Source organism: Panulirus ornatus, chromosome 3 (genome assembly GCF_036320965.1).
Source record: "Panulirus ornatus isolate Po-2019 chromosome 3, ASM3632096v1, whole genome shotgun sequence".
Classification (NCBI taxonomy): Eukaryota; Metazoa; Arthropoda; class Malacostraca; order Decapoda; family Palinuridae; genus Panulirus; species Panulirus ornatus.
The window spans coordinates 15,073,284-15,097,021 of NC_092226.1; the positions used below are offsets into that span (position 1 = coordinate 15,073,284).

A 23,738-nucleotide genomic window follows, 5' to 3' on the forward strand; every position below is an offset into this window, starting at 1 on the left:
AAACCCGCCATCATCTCAAGTACTGTCGCCTCGGTTCCCCTCAACCGAGGGGAAACATCAGCTCCCAATCTCTCAGAAGGGGACAAGTAAGAATATAAAAAACAGACGAAAACAGACGAAGGGGAAATTTCTTGGGCGAATCTAAGTAGGAGTTTTCCCGCGGAGTTGGGGGGGCGTCTTACCGCCCGCGCGTCTGCCGATCTGTGGAGCTCGCGGGAGCTGATGGTGCCGTCTGGTGGCGGGCGAAGGTTCGGCACGGGGATCAGGACAGGTGGTAAGGTGATCAGGGAGTGTGTCGGGTGGGTGCTTGGTGTGATCCGCCCAGCCGACGGAGGCAGGTAAGGTGATCAGGGAGCGCTGGGGGCGCGGCGAGGCGCCACCGTTGTCCGTAGAGATTCGAGGAAGGATGAATGTAGGGAGATTAAATCGTGGAGAGGTAGAGAGGTAGAGGTAGAGGTAGAGAGGCAGAGGTAGAGGTAGATGTAGAGGTAGAGGCTGCACGATCGTCAGAATGATTAAGGGCGTCACAAGCCTGGCGTGGTGACGAGAGGAACTCACAGCGTACATGATGAAATTACGAGTTTGAAAAAAAGAATCTCTTACTTTTATATCCTGATAAATCAATTATTTTTCTCTTAAATGTTTCGCTTGTCAATTAATGGGATGAGGCACTGTGTGCTGGGGTAGAGACTGGAGAGTATTAGGTCGCACTGGACAAGACTGGTAGAAGCTGCATAGCAGGTAGAGTGTGTGTGTGTGTGTGTGTGTGTGTGTGTGTGTGTGTGTGTGTGTGTGTGTGTGCTTCTCAAGAACAGTAGTATGGCTACTGGATGCCATTTGTCTCTTTGTAACCCCAGGACACTCGATCTCATGCAATGTGCTCCTGGATCCTACTGGATCATACTATATGACTAACTTGACCCGTAGAGGTGGGAAACATGATGTCTGACAATCGCCAGCTTTTGTTAACATAATCCACGTTTCAGACAAAGCTACGCCAGTGTTATTACACGGAAGGGTGCGAATATGGAATATATATGAAATGAAAATGTAAAATGAAATCATTGACGTCAAAAAATGAATATCACAAATTGTTTTCCAATATATATATATATATATATATATATATATATATATATATATATATATATATATATATATTTTTTTTATATATATTTCACCATTTCCCGCATTAGCGAGGAAGCGTTAAGAACAGAGGACTGGGCATTTGAGGGAATATCCTCACCTGGCCCCCTTCTCTGCTCCTTCTTTTGGAAAATTAAAAAAAAAAAAAAAAAACAAGAGGGGAAGATTTCCAGCCCCCCCCGCTCCCTTTCCTTTTAGTCGCCTTCTACGACACGCAGGGAATACGTGGGAAGTATTCTTTCTCCCCTATCCCCTGGGAGGAAGTGAAGTGTTTTAGATATCTGGGAGTGGATCTGTCAGCGGATGGAACCATGGAAGCGGAAGTGGATCACAGCGTGGGGGAGGGGGCGAAAATTTTGGGAGCCTTGAAAAATGTGTGGAAGTCGAGAACATTATCCCGGAAAGCAAAAATGGGTATGTTTGAAGGAATAGTGGTTCCAACAATGTTGTATGGTTGCGAGGCGTGGGCTATGGATAGAGTTGTTCGCAGGAGGATGGATGTGCTGGAAATGAGATGTTTGAGGACAATGTGTGGTGTGAGGTGGTTTGATCGAGTAAGTAACGTAAGGGTAAGAGAGATGTGTGGAAATAAAAAGAGCGTGGTTGAGAGAGCAGAAGAGGGTGTTTTGAAATGGTTTGGGCACATGGAGAGAATGAGTGAGGAAAGATTGACCAAGAGGATATATGTGTCGGAGGTGGAGGGAACGAGGAGAAGAGGGAGACCAAATTGGAGGTGGAAAGATGGAGTGAAAAGGATTTTGTGTGATCGGGGCCTGAACATGCAGGAGGGTGAAAGGAGGGCAAGGAATAGAGTGAATTGGAGCGATGTGGTATACAGGGGTTGACGTGCTGTCAGTGGATTGAATCAAGGCATGTGAAGCGTCCGGGGTAAACCATGGAAAGCTGTGTAGGTATGTATATTTGCGTGTGTGGACGTGTGTATGTACATGTGTATGGGGGGGGGGTTGGGCCATTTCTTTCGTCTGTTTCCTTGCGCTACCTCGCAAACGCGGGAGACAGCGACGAGGTATAAAAAAAAAAAAAAAAAAAAAAAAAAATATATATATATATATATATATATATATATATATATATATATATATATATATATATATATATATATATATATATATATATTGTGGTCCTCCTCTGTTACAAATATTACACGATCTTTTCCTTCCTGTTTGCAGTAGTACATCCCTATGTATTAGGACTACGTAAAATCAGCAGCAAGTATTAGTTTGGTGTTTGTGCCTCACGCCGCACAGGAGACAACAACTGCAGCCGACACGATGCAGCAGTATCATTACCAGAGGATGATGAACCTCCAGCTGGACTTATACAACCAGATGGAGAAATCAATTGGTCCTGCCCATGCTTAGGAGGTATGGCAACAGGGCCATGTGGTGTTGAGTTTCGAGAAGCATTTACTTGTTTCCACTACTCAGAAGCAGATCCCAAAGGTAGTGACTGTATAGGACCTTTCCGACAAATGTCTGACTGTATGGCACAGTACCCTAATGTTTATGGAAATAAGGATGACAAAGACGAAGTGCCCAGTGAAGCCCCTGTCGAAGTAGAACAGTCTGATAAAGTCTCAGTAGAAGCATAGTTTTTAAAATCTATTTGGTTTAGTGTAATTGTTAATGTACATAAAATATCTTGTAAACTTTAGTGATGACAAAATATTTCATATGTGACTGAAAGTGTGCACATGCAGTATTGTCATGACATAAGGCATTATATGAAATTTATGATTAATGTATTAGAAAATTATGATGCAATTACTTATTTGAAAATCTTGGAACAAACAGTAATCATTAATGAGGAGATAAATTGTAAATAAAATGGATATGCGGGTGCTATGTATGTGTTTTGAATTTGACATTATACTGTTATTTTCATTTTAGTAATAAAATGAAAACTTTTTAGAATGATGCCTTACATATTTTAAACATACTTATTTAATGTATTCACTTAAAACCTCATAATTTTGTACAATAAAAGAGTATATCTTATAAACAGCTATGGTAATAATTTGGTAATAAAAATTTCTGAAAACATCTTGAATGGCAAAATTAATATTTTTATAAATGAACAGGATTTTTTCGAACATTAATAAAATGGTGAAATTTGTTATATTTGGTAGAGTATGAATCCACTTGTCTAAAACACCCTGCTTAGAGTGAGCTGTAAGAACATGTGTGAGGGTTTTTTCTCTTCCTTTCCCTTATATATTATTAGGGGAGAAAGAATACTTCCCACGTATTCCCTGCGTGTCGTAGAAGGCGACTAAAAGGGAAGGGAGCGGGGGGGCTGGAAATCCTCCCCTCTCTTTTTTTTTTTTTTTTAATTTTCCAAAAGAAGGAACAGAGAAGAGGTCCAGGTGAGGATATTCCCTCAAAGGCCCAGTCCTCTGTTCTTAACGCTACCTCGCTATCGCGGGAAATAGCGAATAGTGTGAAAAAAAAAAAAAAAAAAATATATATATATATATATATATATATATATATATATATATATATATATATATATATATATATATATATATTTTGCTTCGCTTCACTGCACGACGCCACGTGCCATTGGCTGCACGCTACGGTCCATTGTACGCCTCGACAACTCCCACCACACACCCACACGTCAACCGTGACTTACACACGAGCCAGTCGTAAATTCTCCCCACTCCCGATATCCCCTGGCAGAACATGTCGCCAGAAGCAGAAGTCAGCCAATGGTCGGTGCAGGGTGGCTCTGGCTCTATTTCCCCCCACGTTATACTAACTGGATCAGGTCGCATAACACGGGTGGTGTCGTCGCTGCAAAAGGAATTCAGCCCCGATGATGGAGTCTCGAGTCTTATGAGGGTTTTTGATTTACGTTTCCTTTATACGTATAAACACACACACACACACACACACACACACACACACACACACACACACACACACATACAACACACACACACCTTACGTGGCTTGATCGACAGCATTTTTAACCAACATCAATCGACGTGCCAATGCGATACGTGATTTATGTGTGGCCGGTGGTAACTTAAAAGATGGGGCCGCTGTGATATCTGCTTCCTCCCCTACACCGCTAAGCTCCTGGAACTCTCTGGAACCTTCAAGTCCTTTCCTGACAACCATGACCAGCACCTTTCTTGAATTGGTTGGTTTCCCACTACCTTCAAGAACTAAAGAGATTCAATTTTTCTTTTCCTTCTTTCTTTCTGTATTTCTTTAGCCACCCCCACCCCCTCCTTCCCTCTCCCATTCTCTATCAATCAGGGCCTGGAGCCTTGGTGAAGACTTTTCTTCGTGACTGAAGCCTTTTGACGTATATAAGAAAAAAAAACGCACAAAGGCACCACGGATGTTAAAGGCACTGGAAACCTTAAAGGTCCTGGAAGCTTTTAAAAGGGCGTTGATGGAGGTTCCAGAGTGGGAATAACTGGAAACAACTGACAGTCTAAAACATGTCCAACAAAGGACTGAAGCTTGTTATCAAAGTCAAGCTTTATCTATGACGACTCTAGAATTATCATATATAAGAATAATCAGATCTTTTATGAGAGCTTATGTGCTCCTTTTTATAGAGATCATCCAAAAAAATTATGAATAATATCATGTCTTCATGCGTGAGATTATCTCTAGTTATTAATAAAGATTATACAAATTATCAATTATATCCTCATTTGTGAAAATCATCTGTAGCTCTTCAGAGGGATTACATAAATTATAAATTATGTCTATTAGTGAAATTATGTCTGTTTCGTAATGACAATCATGCAAGAAATGATATGACAAATACTGTCCTGACATTCATTCCTGCGTAAAATATAACTAGCTGATATTCATAGACTTTTAAGAACATCGAGTCCAACTTGATTACATTCACACCAAGTGGGCGGGAGGCCATGACGAGTGCAGTGGAATGAAATGATCAGGAACAACACGTCCCATGTTCTTTCTCATGTTTTCGATTTCTTTTATAAGTCCTGATTCTCTTTGACGTATGCTTTTTTTTTTACGCTAGGAATTTACTGGAATTATTCGATGCTCTTTTGTTTGCTTGTTTGTGTGTGTGTGTGTGTGTGTGTGTGTGTGTGTGTGTGTGTGTGTGCGATGGAGAATGGTAGTGTGTGCGTACATGCCCATGCCTGTGCTACATGCGTGTATATGAACGTGTGTGTGTGTGTGTGTGTGTATACATGTATTTCAGCGTGTGCACTTAATTATATCACATATGTATGTACGTGTAAGTCCGTGTGCACCTACTGTGTGCACTCACATACCACGATAACCTCCACGCTTCAAACAAACCTTTAGCTTAAATACATCATTTCAGAGTCAGCCCAGAAGGGGAAATTATCAGGCGAATTCTAGCCTGAATAATCGTGACGTGGAACAGCCGGGAATAATTCTAGCTTTAGTTATGGTCGCCCACGTACATAAGCTGCTTGTCGTGTTTGCCGATGGCCACTGTCACCCCGGTCATAACCCCCAGAAGGAGTGCTTACGCTGACGACATAGGTCAGTTACTTTCCTTGTTTCCTTTTCGAACCTTTGTGCAATCTGAATGTCTGGTGGGGCTAACTGAACTAAATTTCCATATTTGTGTGACTGAAGATAAGTTACGTCTTCTCTTATCTCAGTGGCGTTATCTGAGTTTCACCTCGCTCCTCCCGTGTCATCTTTATCATCCCTCTTACGTCATGATCTCAGAAGTGTTCGAGACGCTTCAATAATTCGACTCTCGAGGTTCGAACGCGATCGTTCCTGGGTGTCTCTCTATTCCGAATCATTTTTCTCCCTTTTGTCACCATCGTCATAGTTCAGTTTGCGCGGAACTTTGCGATTTTGGTATTCGCAATAAATTCCCAGCGTGTCCGTCCCTAAATCTTGCGAAGTTGTTTACGTCAATAAGTCATAATTCCAAATACTGATTCGCGTGTCGAGGACTGCTTCGACAAGCCGTCACTGCTTCCGACGGCCACTCATTTCAAATCCCACTTCGACACTCGACTGATTCAAAAGTCGTTGATTCGAGCGGTGTTCCGGACATTAGGCTACATTTCGACTTCAATCTTATTCTTTTTTTTTTTATGAATTTGTCACTACTTTTTTCACACTTCCAGACTTCCATATTTTTTTCGACAATTAGCTGTCGAGTTCTTTACTAGTTTTATTTCATTATCATATATATATATATATATATATATATATATATATATATATATATATATATATATATATATATATGATCCCTGGGGATAGGGGAGAATAAATACTTCCCACGTATTCCCTGCGTGTCGTAGAAGGCGACTAAAAGGGGAGGGACCGGGGGCTGGAAATCCTCCCCTCTCTTTTCTTTTTTAATTTTCTAAAAGAAGGAACAGAGAAGGGGGCCAGGTGAGGATATTCCCTCAAAGGCCCAGTCCTCTGTTCTTAACGATACCTCGCTATCGCGGGAAATGGCGAACAGTATGAAGATATATATATATATATATATATATATATATATATATATATATATATATGTGTGTGTGTGTGTGTGTGTGTGTAATGCTCCTGGTCCGGATGTAGCACATCTACACTATATCAACCGAACAATTACCAGTATCATCCATATATGTTAAAGCTATACAATCCAACCAATACAACAACTCAAATATGCATCTTTCACAACAGTTTCAAGTCTCCAGTTGAAGTGTTTACTGCTGACGAAGGACAAAAGGTGACAGGAAAAGTTCCAGTCGCCTACGAATTAGGACATTTCTCTGGAAGACCTTCCTCTGGAAGGCATTTAAATTCCAGGCATATTTTTTTCATTGTCGGAAAGCAAGCACAAGGGAAGGGGAGGGGGAATAAGAGAAAAAAAATACGGCTTATGAAAACGTCACTGACGTATTTTTGTGTGAAGGCTCCACTTATTACCTGTTTGTTTATAACCTCTCTGTCCATAAAGGGGAGAGGAGGATAATGTACACTCATGAGGCTGCCCGTCCCTCAGCCTCCTTTGTCTTCTTCTCATACTTTTACTTTCAATTTTCTAACATGAGAGTAGTAGCATTTCACTTCCCCGTTGACTCAGGACGTTCCTAGAGGGCACAGTCCTCTTGCTGGAAGAAGGAGTTTCTTCCTGTTCCACCGTACACTTCTCTTACCGAGCTTCCAGTTGCGCCCTCTTGGTCTGGACTCTTTCTCCCACACCATCATGGAACGGTTCTGCACCAGCGTCGTCATGGTCTCTGAGGAATGAGCACGTCTCTCTCCTTGTTCTTGCTTCCATAGTAGGCAGATCGAGGGCTTCCTTCCTCTCTCCGTAGCTTATTCCATTCGAGTCTTGGTAACATTCATGATGCATTCCTTTGGACCCTCTCCAGCAGCTCTACGTCGCTTCTCGAGTGAGTCCAGACTGTAACACGGTATATTCTAGCTCAGGGCGACTGTGTGTGTGTGTGTGTGTGTGTGTGTGTGTGTGTGTGTGTGTGTGTGTGTGTGTGTGTGTGTGTGTGTGTTTCAGTCATTCGTCCAAAAGCAACAAAAAAAAAACAAACCATATCTACATCGTTGCGACCTTATGTAATACACCAAACGATCCAACAAATAAAGGAAACCACATGAGTTTTCGCTACAGCTGCAGCACTGTAGCCAAACTCTACATTTCCTCCCGCGGATCAAGAGCAAGAGGAAGGATCCAAGAGCATACGAAAGAGGAAATTTCACCAGCAAGACTGTGATGGGAAAGCATGTAAATTCACCAATTTTCCCCCAGGCATCATTTTTTTTTCCTTTATTTTCAAAACAAACAAATGGAGAAAGAGGTTCGGGAAGGTTTTCTCTGATCTGTGTGTGTTTGTGTGTGTGTGTGTGTGTGTGTGTCTATCTGTCTGTCTGTGTGAGTGGGTGTGTTACAGGAAGAGAGTTTTACACACGAGTTTCCCCGTCTCTTAATCCAGTATATATGTACTCTGTCTTTAACTCCTACGTGTACACACACACACACACACACACACACACACACACAACAACAGCTTAAGCCAGGTATCCATTTATCAACCAGGCCTGAGGGGAGGATGAACAACCAGGGCGGGTGTGGGGTAAAATTACCACGGCAAGGATTCACACCCATGCCTTTGCATCTGTAGGGGTTGAAGTTCTTTACTCACGCATCAAAACCAACTCTTGAGTTTAAGAAAAAAAAAAAGTACCTACCCATAAAGTTAGTCTATATAGCGAGTCATTTGCTCGATCAAGATTAACAACGGCCCTAAGTCAGAACCCTGCGGCACGCCACTGGTTGACCCCCAAAACAGCTCACTCACAACAAGGCTCCTCCGACGTGTGTCCTTCGTTCCCTCCACCTGAGATAATTTTCCATACCCCTGACCACCCTCAGGTGTGGAACACTGTAAGACGCCCCCCTTATTTTTTCTTTGGCAACCTAAGAACACGCAATCCATCCATCGACCTCCTCTGTCTACGATGGAGTGTCCACTTCCCACCAACATTCTTTCTGGTGACGTTAAAGCCTCCAATTCTCTCATACAATGATGTCAGCCTCCTATCCTCTCATGACGATGTCAGCCTCCTATCATCTCAGGATGATGTCAGCCTCCAACCATCTCATACAATGACGTTAGCCTCCAACCATCTCGTGCAATGACGTCAGCCTCTGAGATGATATCTCATACAATGACGTCAGCCTCCTATCATGTCACACAATGATGTCAGCCTCCAACCACCTCATACAATGACGTCAGCCTCCAACCATCTCATACAATGACGTCAGCCTCCAACCATCTCATACAATGATGTCAGCCTCCTATCGTCAATCTTTCTGATGACATCAGCTCCCTATCGTCATTCATTCCACTGATGTCATCCTCCCATCACCCTTTGTTTCTAGTGACGTCGGCCTCCCACAACATATCTAATGGTCCTTCTTCTTCTTCTTCTTCTGATAATGATGAGGAGGAGGATCCCCGGAGTCATCTATCACCAGGCGGCTCTCATCCCAACGTGTGTGCTAATGTCTTCATTACGCCCACTCCTGAGTTAGAGTCTTGTACCCTATCTTATCACGTGTAATTATGCAAACAAGGGAGGGAACAGAGATGTTGGCTAGCATTATACCTTGGTATAAACTCCGAGGTCTCTCTCTCTCTCTCTCTCTCTCTCTCTCTCTCTCTCTCTCTCTCTCTCTCTCTCTCTCTCTGATCAATCCATTGACGCGGGCAAACCTAACCCACACCTACGTAAACTGGGTATCGTTCTTTCGCCAACAATTCAAATCCTGAGGAGCCAGAACCACACCCTCCCTCCACCAACGGGTCCAATGTAATTCGGCGCCAGAACTGATCGCTGACAGCGTCATGCGTCGGCTGGGATCACGGATAATTGCTGTGTCCTTCATGCGCGACAGACCTGAATATTCCGTCGTTCGGTAAGTATTCGAAATTCAGGAAACGGATTTAGGAACTGAGCGGCTAGTTATGAGACCGTAAAAACACGCGTTCTTGAATGACTGAAATCATATGAAAGAATGGACATCTGAGGATAAACAAGTAACCAATGATTCTCTCTAAAAGATTCTATCTACATCTTCTCAAGGGCGGTGACCAAAACTGAAGAGACAATGTTCAAGGTGTGGACTTCGCTTGTGTACAGTCAAAGAATGAGAATGACATCCTAGGGCTCGAATTCGTGTGCCTCACCCTTGTACCGCTGAAGTTTGACCCTCTCCTTTCCTGTTGCTATGTACTACTGACTCGGCTCCAGTGAGGTGACTGATTTTTTTTTCTTCCCCTCCTCCCCCTCATCGCCCCAGCTTCAGCTCAGCGGAAATCCAGACTGTAGCAAGCTCTTCTCCCGTTATCTGACTGTCAACGCGAATAATCTTTGCATTCATGAATGTCAGAATTCATTGTTCACCCAGGGGGGGGGGGGGGGGGGGGGGGGGGCTCAGTCTCTTCTTTATTCACCAGAGGGATCAAGCCGTCGGTTTGTTCACACCAGGTTACAGCTGCTGACGTTCAAATCCGGTCTGTAGGTATATCTGCCTGCCAAGCTCAGCGTCCTCTGCAGAATTTTGATACCCTCACACCAAAGACCAATTATCATTTGTCAATACTACGCGCGAGAAAGAGAACCGGTCCCAAGACGGATCCCTGTGGCACGCCACTTGTCACGTCTGACCACACTGAGGCTGGACCATCAATCATTACTCTTTGTTTATACGGCCAGTCAACCGATTCTCTCACCACCAAAAGGCACAACCCGACCTAGAACATGGGATTTAAACTTTCGATGATCGTTTTCGACGCGGGAAAATTAACGAAATCAAGCAGATTTGTCAGATAGGCACCACGAAGTTCATCGGGAAACCGTACATGCGAACCGTTCATAACGCGGTGATACTATAAAACGACTTATAATCCCGTCTCAAAGTATGGCTTCCATAACGAGTTTGCCAGCCAGAGACTTTGTGCTTACTGGGCGATTATTTCCCGGTATGGACACATCATCATCATCATCATCATCATCGAATATCGGTGTTTCGCCAATAAACTTTTTTTTCTCAGTCCACTGGAACTTTTTGAACTTTGTAGCGTGAGTCTAAATGAAAAGAGCATTGGGGAGGTGGGAGGGTGGATGGATGGTAAGGGAGGGGGGTTGGTGGGTGGTAAGGGAGGGGGAGTGTTAACTACCTCATTCTTAGCTTCTTCTTAATCTTCTTTGACAAAACTTATCAGGACCTGCTGGTTTATTCACTTCTCTTTTTTACATTCCATTCAATGCCGACAGTGTGTATGTATGTCTTGAACACGTAACGTCACGGTATTTCGCAAAGCTGCTCCTATCCTCACCCAGCCACGAGACCGGATCTGGATCTGTGTCTTCAGTTCTAAATAAAGAAAAAGATCATAACAGACCTTTGTCATGGCTTCATTGTTTTGAACCAGGTCGCCATTATTTTGTAACAAAAGGACTAATTGACTTGAGCAGCTATTCTCTCGCTTCTAACACAACTACAGAGTTATTTTAGGTGGTTTCAATTGCTATTTTCAGCAATACATGCTTTTGTAACAAAAGGACTAATTGACTTGAGAAGCTATTCTCTCGCTTCTAACATAACTATAGAGTTATTTTAGGGGGTTTCAATTGCTATTTTCAGCAATACATGCTTCACATTCACGCTTATTTCAACCATTCTTTTTCTACAGAAATTTACACAGTTCACTCGAGCACGTTGTGTAATTGCTCTCTTTGAGTTTCTTGCGTGTTATTCTACTCAAACAATGGCCTTTTCCCTTTCAGAAATGTTTGCTTCGTTCTAGAAAATGTCCGTCTGCCACGCACTGACACACAAGTTCTCTCACCTGCCCTGAATTTCTAAGTGAAGCTTTCCCCAACGTATGCCCCCCATCATCATTCACGGATGACTCCATCCTATGGTATCCTGTCGAAAGATGGTCAAAAAGTCTTCGAATCTCTGAAGAATGATTTTAAAGCTGTTGGGATGACCAGCAATCACGAGCTAATACTGGAAGGTGACCTCAAAGTAGTTTGTCGAAGGTAACCTCAAAAGTAATTTGTCGAAGGTAACCTCAAAAGTAGTTTGTCGAAGGTAACCTCAAAAGTAATTTGTCGAAGGTAACCTCAAAGGTAATTTGTCGAAGGTAACCTCAAAGGTAATTTGTCGAAGATAACCTCAAAAAGTTATTTGTCGAAGGTAACCTCAAAAGTAATTTGTCGACGATCTCCCATGTCAAAAAATTACTCTCCTACCGATACTCTATAATCACGACCCTCATTTGTAGCAACGTAAAACTAAGTACAATACGTTCACTCCTCGAATAGACGGAGGTACAAAGAGATAAACCACTAGAAACGCTGAATAATTACTAAAAAAAAAAAAAAGTGATGGTAAAAAAGGTGAAAAGGAGGAGGGAGGTAAACACGCAGCCGTGTGTAAAAAAAACAAAAACAAAAGAGTAACGAATCACGGGGGTCGTGTGTGGACTCCCCCCTCTCCCCTCATCAGGACAAAGTGGCTTCGCCCATCAACTCAGCTGAGGCGAAGGAGGAGGAGGAGGAGGAGGAGAAGAACGACTCCACTCAACCCCCCAGCTCTCGCTGGACGACTCACGAGACGCACTCTAGCCCAGGGTAAACACTTACGACCCTCCTGGTCGACACAGGCACTTGGCACGCGCCTCTCTTTCTCTGTCTCTCTCCACCACCACCACTCCCACCCTCAACCTCCCTCCGTTTCCCCCGCAGCCAACCGCCAGCCCTCCGCCACTCCCTCACCGGACAGAACTTCCCACCGACGTTAACCGAGACAAGAGGTGGTTTAGCTGTTTCTCTTGAGGAAAACACTCTAATGTCGCTCTCGGGGCTGATATTATATTCAAATTTACAAAGTGTTTTAGAATTGTTCCCTTCACATAAAGTATATTTACCACTTCGAACAGGTCTGTAAACACGCTTCAAACTTATGGGAATTCTCTGTCGCCAGACCAGCAAGTGTAACAAGTTTAGCATGAATAATGCCCCAAGTACGTTTCCCTGCCTTGCATGTATACACATGCAACTTACGCTTAAACAATGCAATATTTACGCTTGCCAGATTGTGAATGCACTCCTCACGCACTCCATGCGTGTGTGTGTGCGTGTGTGTGTGTGTGTGTGTGTGTGTGTGTGTGTGTGTGTGTGTGTGTGTGTGTTAGCACTTGTAACATTGAGAGCCATGGACGCGAAAGTGGAGTCTGGGGGAGGTAGGGAATTTCCCACCAAAACCATCATGAGCCATGAAGCCTTGATAACTGTTATCTTTCCCCCCTACGTCTTTACCTGCCTTATTTGTGTCCGTTCGTTTAATTACCTCTGGACCAACTACTATGGAAAAGTCCTGGTGTTACCCAAGACTTACCTCTTTCTAAAGGCTTCTGTAGCCCCAGGGCTGCGCTACTTCCAGCTGCAGGGAAATGTACACTCCTTTTGGAGGATGACGGTCTTTAACGAGACTGTGCTCCCGGTAACAGTCTCGCCAAAAATAAATTTTCATTCGCGGTGGAACCTCGTGCAGGCGGAGCCCGGTAACACCTCTCTCTCTCTCTCTCTCTCTCTCTCTCTCTCTCTCTCTCTCTATATATATATATATATATATATATATATATATATATATATATATATTCTTTTTCTTTCTTTCATACTATTCGCCATTTCCCGCATTAGCGAGGTAGCGTTAAGAACAGAGGACTGGGCCTTTGAGGGATTATCCTCACTTGGCCCCCTTCTCTGTTCCTTCTTTTGGAAAAAAAAAAAAAAAAAAAAAAAAAAAAAAAAAATGAGAGGGGAGGATTTCCAGCCACCCGCTCCCTTCCCTTTTAGTCGCCTTCTACGACACGCAGGGAATACGTGGGAAGTATTCTTTCTCCCCTATCCCCAGGGATAATATATATATATATATATATATATATATATATATATATTTTTTTTTTCTTTCATACTATTCGCCATCTCCCGCGTTAGCGAGGCAGCGTTAAGAACAGAGGACTGGACCTTTGAGTGAATATCCTCACCTGGCCCCCTTCTCTGTTCCTTCTTTTGGAAAATTAAAAAAAAAACCGAGAGGGGAGGATTTCCAGCCCCCCGCTCCCCTCCCTTTTAGTCGCCTTCCACGACACGCAGGGAATACGTGGGAAGTGTTCTTTCTCCCTTATCCCCAGGCATAATATATATATGTATGTATATATATATATATATATATATATATATATATATATATATATATATATATATATATATATATACTGCATACCAAATTTGTTTTGGGTATGATCACGTAACTGCTTAATCACTATAAATATGAAAACTCTGAATGCTATAAACGATATATCTAAATTCAGACTATTAATGTGAATGTATGTTTTTTTCAGGTCAATGGCTATCAACAGTTAAGGGTCATTAAGCCAAAATACGCATCGTACGTCAAAACAAATAAGTTGCAAATATTGGCTGTACATTAAACTACCCAGAATTCGCACAGCTTTAAAGGTAGACAAAGTAGACAGTAGATCTATGAGCAGAATAGTGATATTTCTACATCTCGAGATAACAGTGTTATGAATTGGCTTTGGCTTATACGACCGGCTGCCGGTCATGCAGAGCCGTCCTAGACGACCGTCGAAGCCCGTTTTCTGTTGTCCGGCAGAGCGACCAGGCAGTCCGTCCCTCCCTTTACTCGAAATCGTAATCAATTGGCTTTGATTAGGAGTTTATTGGCGTGCCGGCGACTGCTATCAGTCATTCGCAATCCAACTTTCTTTTTTTTTTTCATGGCAGTGGTTTCCGGGCTGTCGAGGGTGGCATTACACAATCTATCAATGTTTTGATTCCAGATATTATCATTGCACTCGTCTGAATCGAAATGTTAAAAATGAAAAAAAAATCTGATCTCAAAATCCTCGGTCGTGATCCCACTTCATGCTACTAAAAAACCTTTTTGTTTTGTGACGAGTCAATAGATGTAATTTACTTGACAAAAAAAAAGAAAAATAAGGGAAGTTACATGACAGAATCTTAGGAGTAATATCATCTTAAGGTTCTTAACAATGTCAACGATATCTTTTCCCCTGGATCATCATCCCGCTGTCAAAAATACAAAAAAAAAAGTAAAAAAAAAGAACAAAGAAGAAGAAAAGAAAAAGGGGGGATGATTAAATCAGACACGTGGATAGTAGATCGAAGGGTAGGGAAAGAGAGAGAGAGAGAGAGAGAGAGAGAGAGAGAGAGAGAGAGAGAGAGAGAGAGAGAGAGAGAGAGAGAGAGAGAGAGAGAGAGTGACGATGGGGGGGTGGGATATATCTGGATGCTGGGTGGTGTGGGGTGGGGTGGGGGAAGCAATTCCAGAGACAAACTGACCGGCAAAGGACACAAACTGTTGGTAAAACTACAACAGTGGTGTCCGTTTATATACACACAGTGAACAGTGGTCTCTGTTTGGTGTTATACCGCTATGGCGCTGGAGGTCCAGCGCCTCACCCCTTCTGACCTACATAGCCACATATGCGATGGGTATTTCTTTTTTTTTCCTATATGTGCGACGCCAAACCGAGCTGCGGTTAGAAAACGGTGGGCTGGACGCTCGGTTGGGATAAATATTATATAGATCTGTCAACCTCAGACTGTCGAGTCCACCCGCCCAAACGCATCTTCGAGCACATTAAGGTGTTAATGATGATATACATATACCACTATGTATAAGGACCAAGTGGTTAGAAAAACTATCCCACTGCTTATCAAGCCAGTGTTACCCTGCAGACGAAGTGGTTCTCTTGTACTATGCGTTCGCCAGTGAGCTACAAGAGGAGACACATAGTCTTACACCTTGATAAGTGAATCTATATATCTAATGCTCAAAATTGAAGGAACCTCAAAGCTTGCGTCTCTGGTGAAGGAATCTCAAAGCTTGCGTCTCTGATGAAGGAACCTCAAAGCTTGCGTCTCTGATGAAGGAATCTCAAAGCTTGCGTCTCTGGTGAAGGAACCTCAAAGCTTGCGTCTCTGATGAAGGAACCTCAAAGCTTGCGTCTCTGGTGAAGGAATCTCAAAGCTTGCGTCTCTGATGAAGGAATCTCAAAGCTTGCGTCTCTGATGAAGGAACCTCAAAGCTAGCGTCTCTGGTGAAGGAATCTCAAAGCTTGCGTCTCTGGTGAAGGAATCTCAAAGCTTGCGTCTCTGGTGAAGGAACCTCAAAGCTTGCGTCTCTGGTGAAGGAATCTCAAAGCTTGCGTCTCTGGTGAAGGAATCTCAAAGTTTGCGTCTCTGAGTCACGTCGTTTCTAGAACAAGCCCAGGTGGCCATCACAGTTTGAAGGTCGAAGTTCGAGAACGACTTGATTTATCTGATTGCCTCTCCTACATCACTCGCGACCCTCAACCATTGGATGTATTCCAGTTAAAGCTGCACAAATGCTCTCCCTTCCTGTTCAGCCTTGATGAGTGTGATGCCAATTATCTACGCAAAATCTTTGTACAGAATACTCACGGAGATGATTCATGGGGGTGTGTTAATCTCAGTCTTTGAAAATACACTCATCTCGCCTTTACTCTCTTTTTTATTACGGGCATATTCACTCTATTATTACCGACAGGAAGCTTCACTATCACTTTATTATCCTGGAAGCTCCACTATCACTTTATTACCCACACGAAGCTCCACTATCACTTTATTACCCCTGGAGGCTCCACTATCACTCTATTACCCACACGACGCTCCACTACCCCTTTATTACCCATGGTCTCCACTATCACTTTATTACCCACACGATGCTCCACTACCACTTTATTACCTCTGGAATCTCCATTATCACTTTATTACCCACACGATACTCCACTATCACTTTATTACCAACACGAAGCTCCACTATCACTTTATTACCCACACGAAGCTCCAATATCACTTTATTACCCACACGAAGCTCCACTATCACTTTATTACCCACACGAAGCTCCATTATCACTTTATTACCCACACGAAGCTTCACTACCACTTTATTACCCACACGAAGCCCCACTGCCACTTTATTACCCACACGAAGCTCCACTATCAATATTTTAACATCTGGAAGAAGAACCCTTCACAAAAAAAAAAAATAGTCTAGATGAACTTATTTCCACGGGATGATTGTGAATAATTTAGAACAATGAATACGTAATCAAAGCTGCTATCAAAGATGCAACATTCTTTGCCAAACAACTTAAACCTGGTGTTGTGTGTTTGTTTACCATTTCACACCGGAGTCCGCCTGCTCAGGGCTACACAGCGAGTAAGGCAAAAGAGCCACGCTCGGCGAAGCTGTACCACTAAGAGTACACTCTCGTCAGTGAACTTCCCACTCCAAGAAGAATCCGTCACTTCCCTGCTACTGCAAGCAGCGTAACCTTGGGAATGTATGAGCTACTAGATGATGGGTCCTGGATTAATGACAAGGACTTCAAAGGGGTCCTGGTTAACGCCATGGCTCTCTTAGAAAGGGGCCCCGGGTAACAAGAGGATCCTCTAAGGAAAGGATCCTGGGGCGATTCATACCGGAATAGATAAATAAATAAACAAATAACCAAATAATTAAATAGGTAAATTTGAAAGAAAGAAAGAAAAAACCTTCAGGGAAAATGACGCATCGTGTATACACACACACAGGTACACAAACACCTCGTTGGACCTGATGGTCAAATGGTGACGGGGGATCTTAGGGTTAAATGGTTCCATTAGGTGGTTAATGGTCAGTAACCCTGCCCGTGTCCCGACGTACAACATTAACACTTAAAGCAAAGTGTGTCAAAGGTAATTATCCAAGTCCCCGTATGAGGTGGATCTCTCTCTCTCTCTCTCTCTCTCTCTCTCTCTCTCTCTCTCTCTCTCTCTCTCTCTCTCTATGTATACACATCTCCATAAGATAGATAGACAGATAAACAGGCAGATATACAAAAATTTAGCCAGGTAGACAGAGCGGCATATACACACACATACACAAGATATCTAGGAAGGCAAACATTGATGTAGATGCATACACAGACACAGACAGACACACACTCACACGCACAACCAGACCCGATAGAAAGACATATTATATTCTCTGTCGCAAATGGCACTAAATGGCGAGCCTGGACGCTACAAACGAGACAGTGTAATGCAATGTTATCATCTCCTCTCCTTTAGTCAGACCAGTTGTGAGACCTTACCATCCTGAATGGCATGTATGCTACAGTGTACAACTGTGGTTAGACCGGGAGTTGCGAGAGACTGTACAAATGAATGAATGAATAGGAGCACAATGCCAACATGAGAGAGAAAAAAAATGTATGATCAAAAGCTACTGTAAGTACTACCATGTGTCATATGAGGGGTTGTGCCTCGAGTTCGAACCTTGGCACTGGCAAAGGAGCTCACAGGCACACCCCCAGCGTTTCATCCCTTTCCCCTTGAAAGGGCCCAGTCTTTTCAAAGGGTGGACACCTGAGAGGCCAGACCATGCAAGCCTTTTGCACCCCCCAAGTCCTCCGTGATCCATAAACCTACTAAGGATGAAACGTGCGATGGCACAATGAGACAGGGATAGCTGAGGAAGCCTACTGGTCGCGAAGCTCGTTCATCCACCTCCCCCTTGAATTTCCGGGTCATTTTCATCCATCGTGATCTCTCCGTCTAAATTTCTGCACCTCTACCACCCACCCACCTCCACCCCGACCCACTCACCCATCACCCCCCAACGCAGCGATTAATTACGTTTTAGCAACAACTTAAAAATAAAAAAAATAAAAAAGGCTCCCAACATTGCAAGTCAATTTACCCCGAGGGAGAATCCATTACTCACACGGCATTACTCTCCCAAACCCACCCACCCACCCAACCCTCCTCCACTCCCCTCGTCAATAATAACAAAAGTAACAACATTATTGCCTTTAAAGCAAAAAGAAATAGCGCGTCGCTGGTCAATTACCCGGCGTTGGAAACCATTAGGGCGGGCGTTATTTTTGGCTCTGATTGCCCCCCGTTTGTGGACTTCAACAACCATAAACTTGGAAACTCAGAGAGACTCTACACCAGCATAGCAAATCACAACCACACCACGATCCACGATCGTCTACGGGAGGTGGTACCTGATTGCCCCTCCCCCGTCGGATCGCTAGGGTACCTTACACGTCTCGGGGTCGTACCTACTACGACTGGGCTACGACGTGGTTTCTGTCGTGAATTAAGGACGAGCGCGTGGGACTCGCCGCAGGAAAATGTAGGGGGGGGGGGGTAAAGGTAAACGAGCCGCGGGAGTGCGCTACGTGTTGCCGAGCATTGTGTGTGTGTGTGAGAGAGAGAGAGAGAGAGAGAGAGAGAGAGAGAGAGAGAGAGAGAGAGAGAGAGAGAGAGTGTGTGTGTGTGTGTGTGTGTGTGTGTGTGTGTGTGTGTGTGTGTGTGTGTGTGGTGTGCGTGTTGACTGAATTCCCATTCCACGTGTGGGTGAAGCCGAGACAAAAGAAAGCAACTTGGGCCAAGGAACAGAACTTGAAAGCCTCTGGGTTTGGAATGGTTCGAGGAGGAAAACAGGGGAAAGAGAATGCTGTGTGGATATATTCTCTTCTTTGGGGATTATGGTTTTGTGTTTTTAGTTGTGTGTGGTATCTCCCTGGTCCGGGGTAGAAGGGGGGAGGGGGTCACTGGCTGAGCTGACAACACTCTCAGAAAAGAATAACACGAACCTTCCTCGGGGTGCTGTGTTCTGTTTTTCCCCTACGGGATCCAACACACCTTTGATAAATTCCCCGCTCACTGCTCGTGTTATTGACGCCATCCGATGGTGGTGGTGGTTGGGGAGAGGTGGTGTTGGTAATGGTGGTGGTGGTTGGGGAGAGGTGGTGTTGGTAATGGTGGTGGTGGTTGGGGGGAGGTGGTGTTGGTAATGGTGGTGATGGCGTGGGTAATGGTGGTTGGAGTTGCGGTAGTAGGTGCTCTCTTGATGGTAGCGTTGGTGACATGATTATCAATATCATTTCTACTAATAGTAGTAGTAGTAGTGGTAGTAGTAGTAGTGGTGGTGGTAGTCTGGGTCGTAGTGGTCGTGGTGGATGGTAATGGTCGTCGTCGCTTCCACAGTCGTTCTCGGAGGGGAAGTTGTCACGGACGTGAGTCACGGGTTTCTCAAACATCGCCTCAGACGAGCAGTTCCTCTGAGTCACATGTCGTGACCCAGCAATAGCGGCCTCAGTACATATATATATATATATATATATATATATATATATATATATATATATATATATATATATATATATATAAAACGTACAAACCTCCAATAGCCAGCATCGAACCCGGGACCCCTGCGTAGCAGGCGGGAGCACTACCGCAAGGCTATGATCACCCCTAACGCAGGGGTCCCGGGTTCGATCCTGGTTGTTGGAGGTTTGTATGCTATACGAAAGTGCGCGTACATTAGCACAATACTCGTATATGTGTGTGTGTATATATATATATATATATATATATATGCAACAATCACCACTGGAAAGAGAAAATAGAAACGGTGGAGAGTCCTTTCGTTTAATACATCCTAAGTGAGAGTATTAAACGAAAGTACTCACCGTTTATATTATCTATCTCCAGTGGTGATTCTTGCATGTATCTCTTTACGGTGAAGTGAGGTGAACTGACACACTACGAAGTATCAGACCCACAGACAAGCTCTGCTGCTCCCGTCTCTAAACCCAGCAGATGTGACGGGCTGCCATGTAGGACATTCCCATGGGCTTCGAACCGGGGTCCCTCAAAGGCGACAGAGAGACAGTGTGAATAATGAACACGTTAGCCAAGCACAAGTGTGGTGCGTGTCGTCTCTGATACCTCGAGAGTATGGGTACGAGACCCTTATGATGAATAACCTGTTCTTCCGACTGTCATTCTCGCGTGTATGAAATGCCACGGAGTTAACCTGTCTGTGTCTGACATGTAAATTAACCATATTTATCTCCGTTAATTAAGAGGCACACTGGCACGGGAATAAAATGGTACATATATTTACGTCAGCAGTCTCATCACATCACATCCAGATAATTATAATTCTTAAATCAAAGTGACCCACGAAGATCTGAGTGGCCCACGAATATTCAAGGGATCCACGAATATTCAAGGGATCCACTAGTATCTATGTGACCCACGAATATCTACGTGACCCACGAATAGCTAAGCGATCTACGAATAGGACCAACGAATATCTAAGGGATCCATGAATATTCATGTAACCCACGAATATCTACACGACCCACGAATATCCAAGACCCACGAAGATATAAATGACCCAAGAATATCTATGGGACCCACCAATATCTGACACAGACCCACGAATGCTCAAGTGACTCACAAGTGCCATGACTTTCACCGGCCAGAAAGAAGAAAACAACAACAAGCAAGTAAGTAAATCTCTGTGGATAACATATAGCCGAGTATATCAGCCGCCTTCCCCAACAACAAGCAGTTAAAGCCAACGTACAGTCCACACGGCCAGGCGGGAGCCGAGTACACTTTGTGGTATATTTAGCAAGTTTTGGTCAACGTGCATACCTCTGCCGGACGCCTCCAGTAACTAACTAATGGCGGAGCTGCATGCAACCCATTGTTGCTGCTGCTGCTCTTGCTGTTCCTGTTGCTGCTACGCTTCTGCTGGCTGCAGCAGCCTCTTCTTCTCCTCCTCCTCCTTCTGCTGCTCTTACTGTTCCTGTTGCTGCTACGCTTCTGCTGGCTGCAGCAGCCTCTTCTTCTCCTCCTCCTCCTTCTGCTGCTGCTGCTCTTGCTGTTCCTGTTGCTGCTACGCTTCTGCTGGCTGCAGCAGCCTCTTCTTCTCCTCCTCCTCCTTCTGCTGCTGCTGCTGCTGTTGTTTCCGCTGCCGGATCTACATCTAAGGAATGCAGCAGGAGCAGCCGCTGCTCACTGAGAACTTCACTTTTGCTTCGCCTGGCCACAGAAACACGGAGATGAATCCGCCAGCTTGAGCTGACACCGGGAGTGAACCGTCACCTTTGGCCACTCTCGTCAAAGGACTTCACGACCCAAGGGAGTCCACAACCTCTCCCTCGTACTGATTGTGGCGCCTTCTTGAAGTTGCAGGAGCCTCTTGGATAAGGGGTCTTTCTGGGATTATAAACTCCACCAGAGCCCATTTGTGAAAGATTTCCTATGGTTAATAGTCACCCCTGGCGAGGCTGTACCATACGAAGTACAGTCTCGTCAAAGAACTTCTCCCTCCACAGGAGTCCATCACTTCCCTGCTACTGGAAGTAGCGCAGCCTTGGAGCTACACGAACCTCAGAGTTTCAAAAATGTCCTCGGTAACACCAGACCCTTACAACGGCGGACACAAACTTATGTATCATCGAAAAGTCATCCTCCACATGTGGATGTAAACAAAGACGACCCACGGTTCAGTAGTGTGTGGTTCCCTTGTGTTCGGCGCCTCATATTTTCACCGGGACTGGGGTTGCCGGTCTACCCCAGCGGGCCGGATTTCTGCCGTTCCTCAACTAATACCTTTTATTTCCGCTGTTGTTGACGGTGAACTGATGGGCGCTGGAATTGGCAATGTTTACCATGACTCAGGGGAACTAATAGTTTTTGATGGCGGAGCGAGGGATAGGTACATGAATATATATACATATATACATACATAGAGAGAGATAGGTACATGAATATATATATATATATATATATATATATATATATATATATATATATATATATATATATATATATATATATATATATATATTCATACATTGAGAGAGAGACAAAAATTTGTGTTTAATTGATAGATGTAGTAGATATGTGCAGGTAAGTCTTAATATAACGTGGGTACGAATTCGAAGCGTGGTTTCCACTCCCCTTAATTATATCTTCTTTTCTCTAAAATGTTTTATTTCTACAATATATGGCATATATATTTCTATCAGGTTTCCTATATATATATATATATATATATATATATATATATATATATATATATATATATATATATATACTATATATATATATATATATATATATATATATATATATATATATATATGTCAAACCATTCTCCCTGACCCTCTCACTTCGCACACAAGCTCGACCAAAATACCCTATATCTGATATGCCATTTTATCATCTAACACATTCAACAAACCTCCAAAATACTCATTTCATCTCCTCACTTCACCACTACTTGTTATTACCTCCCCATTAGCCCCCTTCACCGATGTTCCCATTTGTTCTCTTGTCTTACGCACTTTATTTACCTCCTTCCAAAACACCTTTTTACTTTCCCTAAATTTTAATGATACTCTCTCACCCTAACTCTCATCTGCGCTCTTTTTCACCTCTTACACCTTTCTCTTGACCTCCTGCCTCATTCTTTCATATATCTCCCAATCATTGGCACTACTTCCCTGCAAAAATCGTTCAAACGCCTCTCCCTTCTCTTTCAATAACAATCTTATTTCTTCATCCCACCACTCACTACCCTTTCTAATCTGCACACCTCCCACCTTTCTCACGCCTAAAGCATCATTTGTGCAAGCCATCACTGCTTCCCTAAACACATCCCATTCCTCCCCCACTCCCCTTACGTCATTTGCTCTCAACTTTTTCCATTCTGCACTCAATCTCTCCTGGTACTTCCTCACACAAGTCTCCTTTCCAAGCTCACTTACTCTCACCACTCTCTTCACTCCAACATCCTCTCTTTTCTTTTCTGAAAGCCTCTACAAATCTAAGGGTGTTTTTGTCAAGGTGATGTGCGAAGTGAGAGGGGTCAGGGAGAAAGGTTTGATAAACAGAGAAGAGGTAGTGAAAGCTTTACGGAAGATGAAAGCTAGCAAGACGGCGGGTTTGGATGGTACTGCAGTGGAATTTATTAAAAAAGGGGTGACTGTGCTGTTGACTGGTTGGTAAGGATATTCAATGTATGTATGGTTCATGGTGAAGTGCCTGAAGATTGGTGGAATGCATGCATAGTGCCATTGTACAAAGGCAAAGGGGATAAATGTGAGTGTT

General features: G+C 43.6%; 1 protein-coding gene across 1 annotated transcript; it reads left to right on the plus strand.

Moving 5' to 3' along the window:
- Positions 1–907: 907 nt before the first annotated feature.
- Positions 908–2,758, plus strand: LOC139759414 (mitochondrial intermembrane space import and assembly protein 40-B-like). Its single transcript, XM_071681504.1, has 2 exons — positions 908–929; positions 2,415–2,758. The coding sequence occupies exons 1-2, from the start codon at positions 908–910 to the stop codon at positions 2,756–2,758; spliced, it is 366 nt and encodes a 121-aa protein (XP_071537605.1).
- Positions 2,759–23,738: the final 20,980 nt, after the last annotated feature.

Bases quoted from the DNA above. Each gene is read 5' to 3' on its own strand.
- LOC139759414 (XM_071681504.1), top strand. From the start codon at position 908: ATGACTAACTTGACCCGTAGAG. The intron at 930-2,414 runs GTGGGAAACATG...CACGCCGCACAG, and splicing joins GACTAACTTGACCCGTAGAG to GAGACAACAACTGCAGCCGA.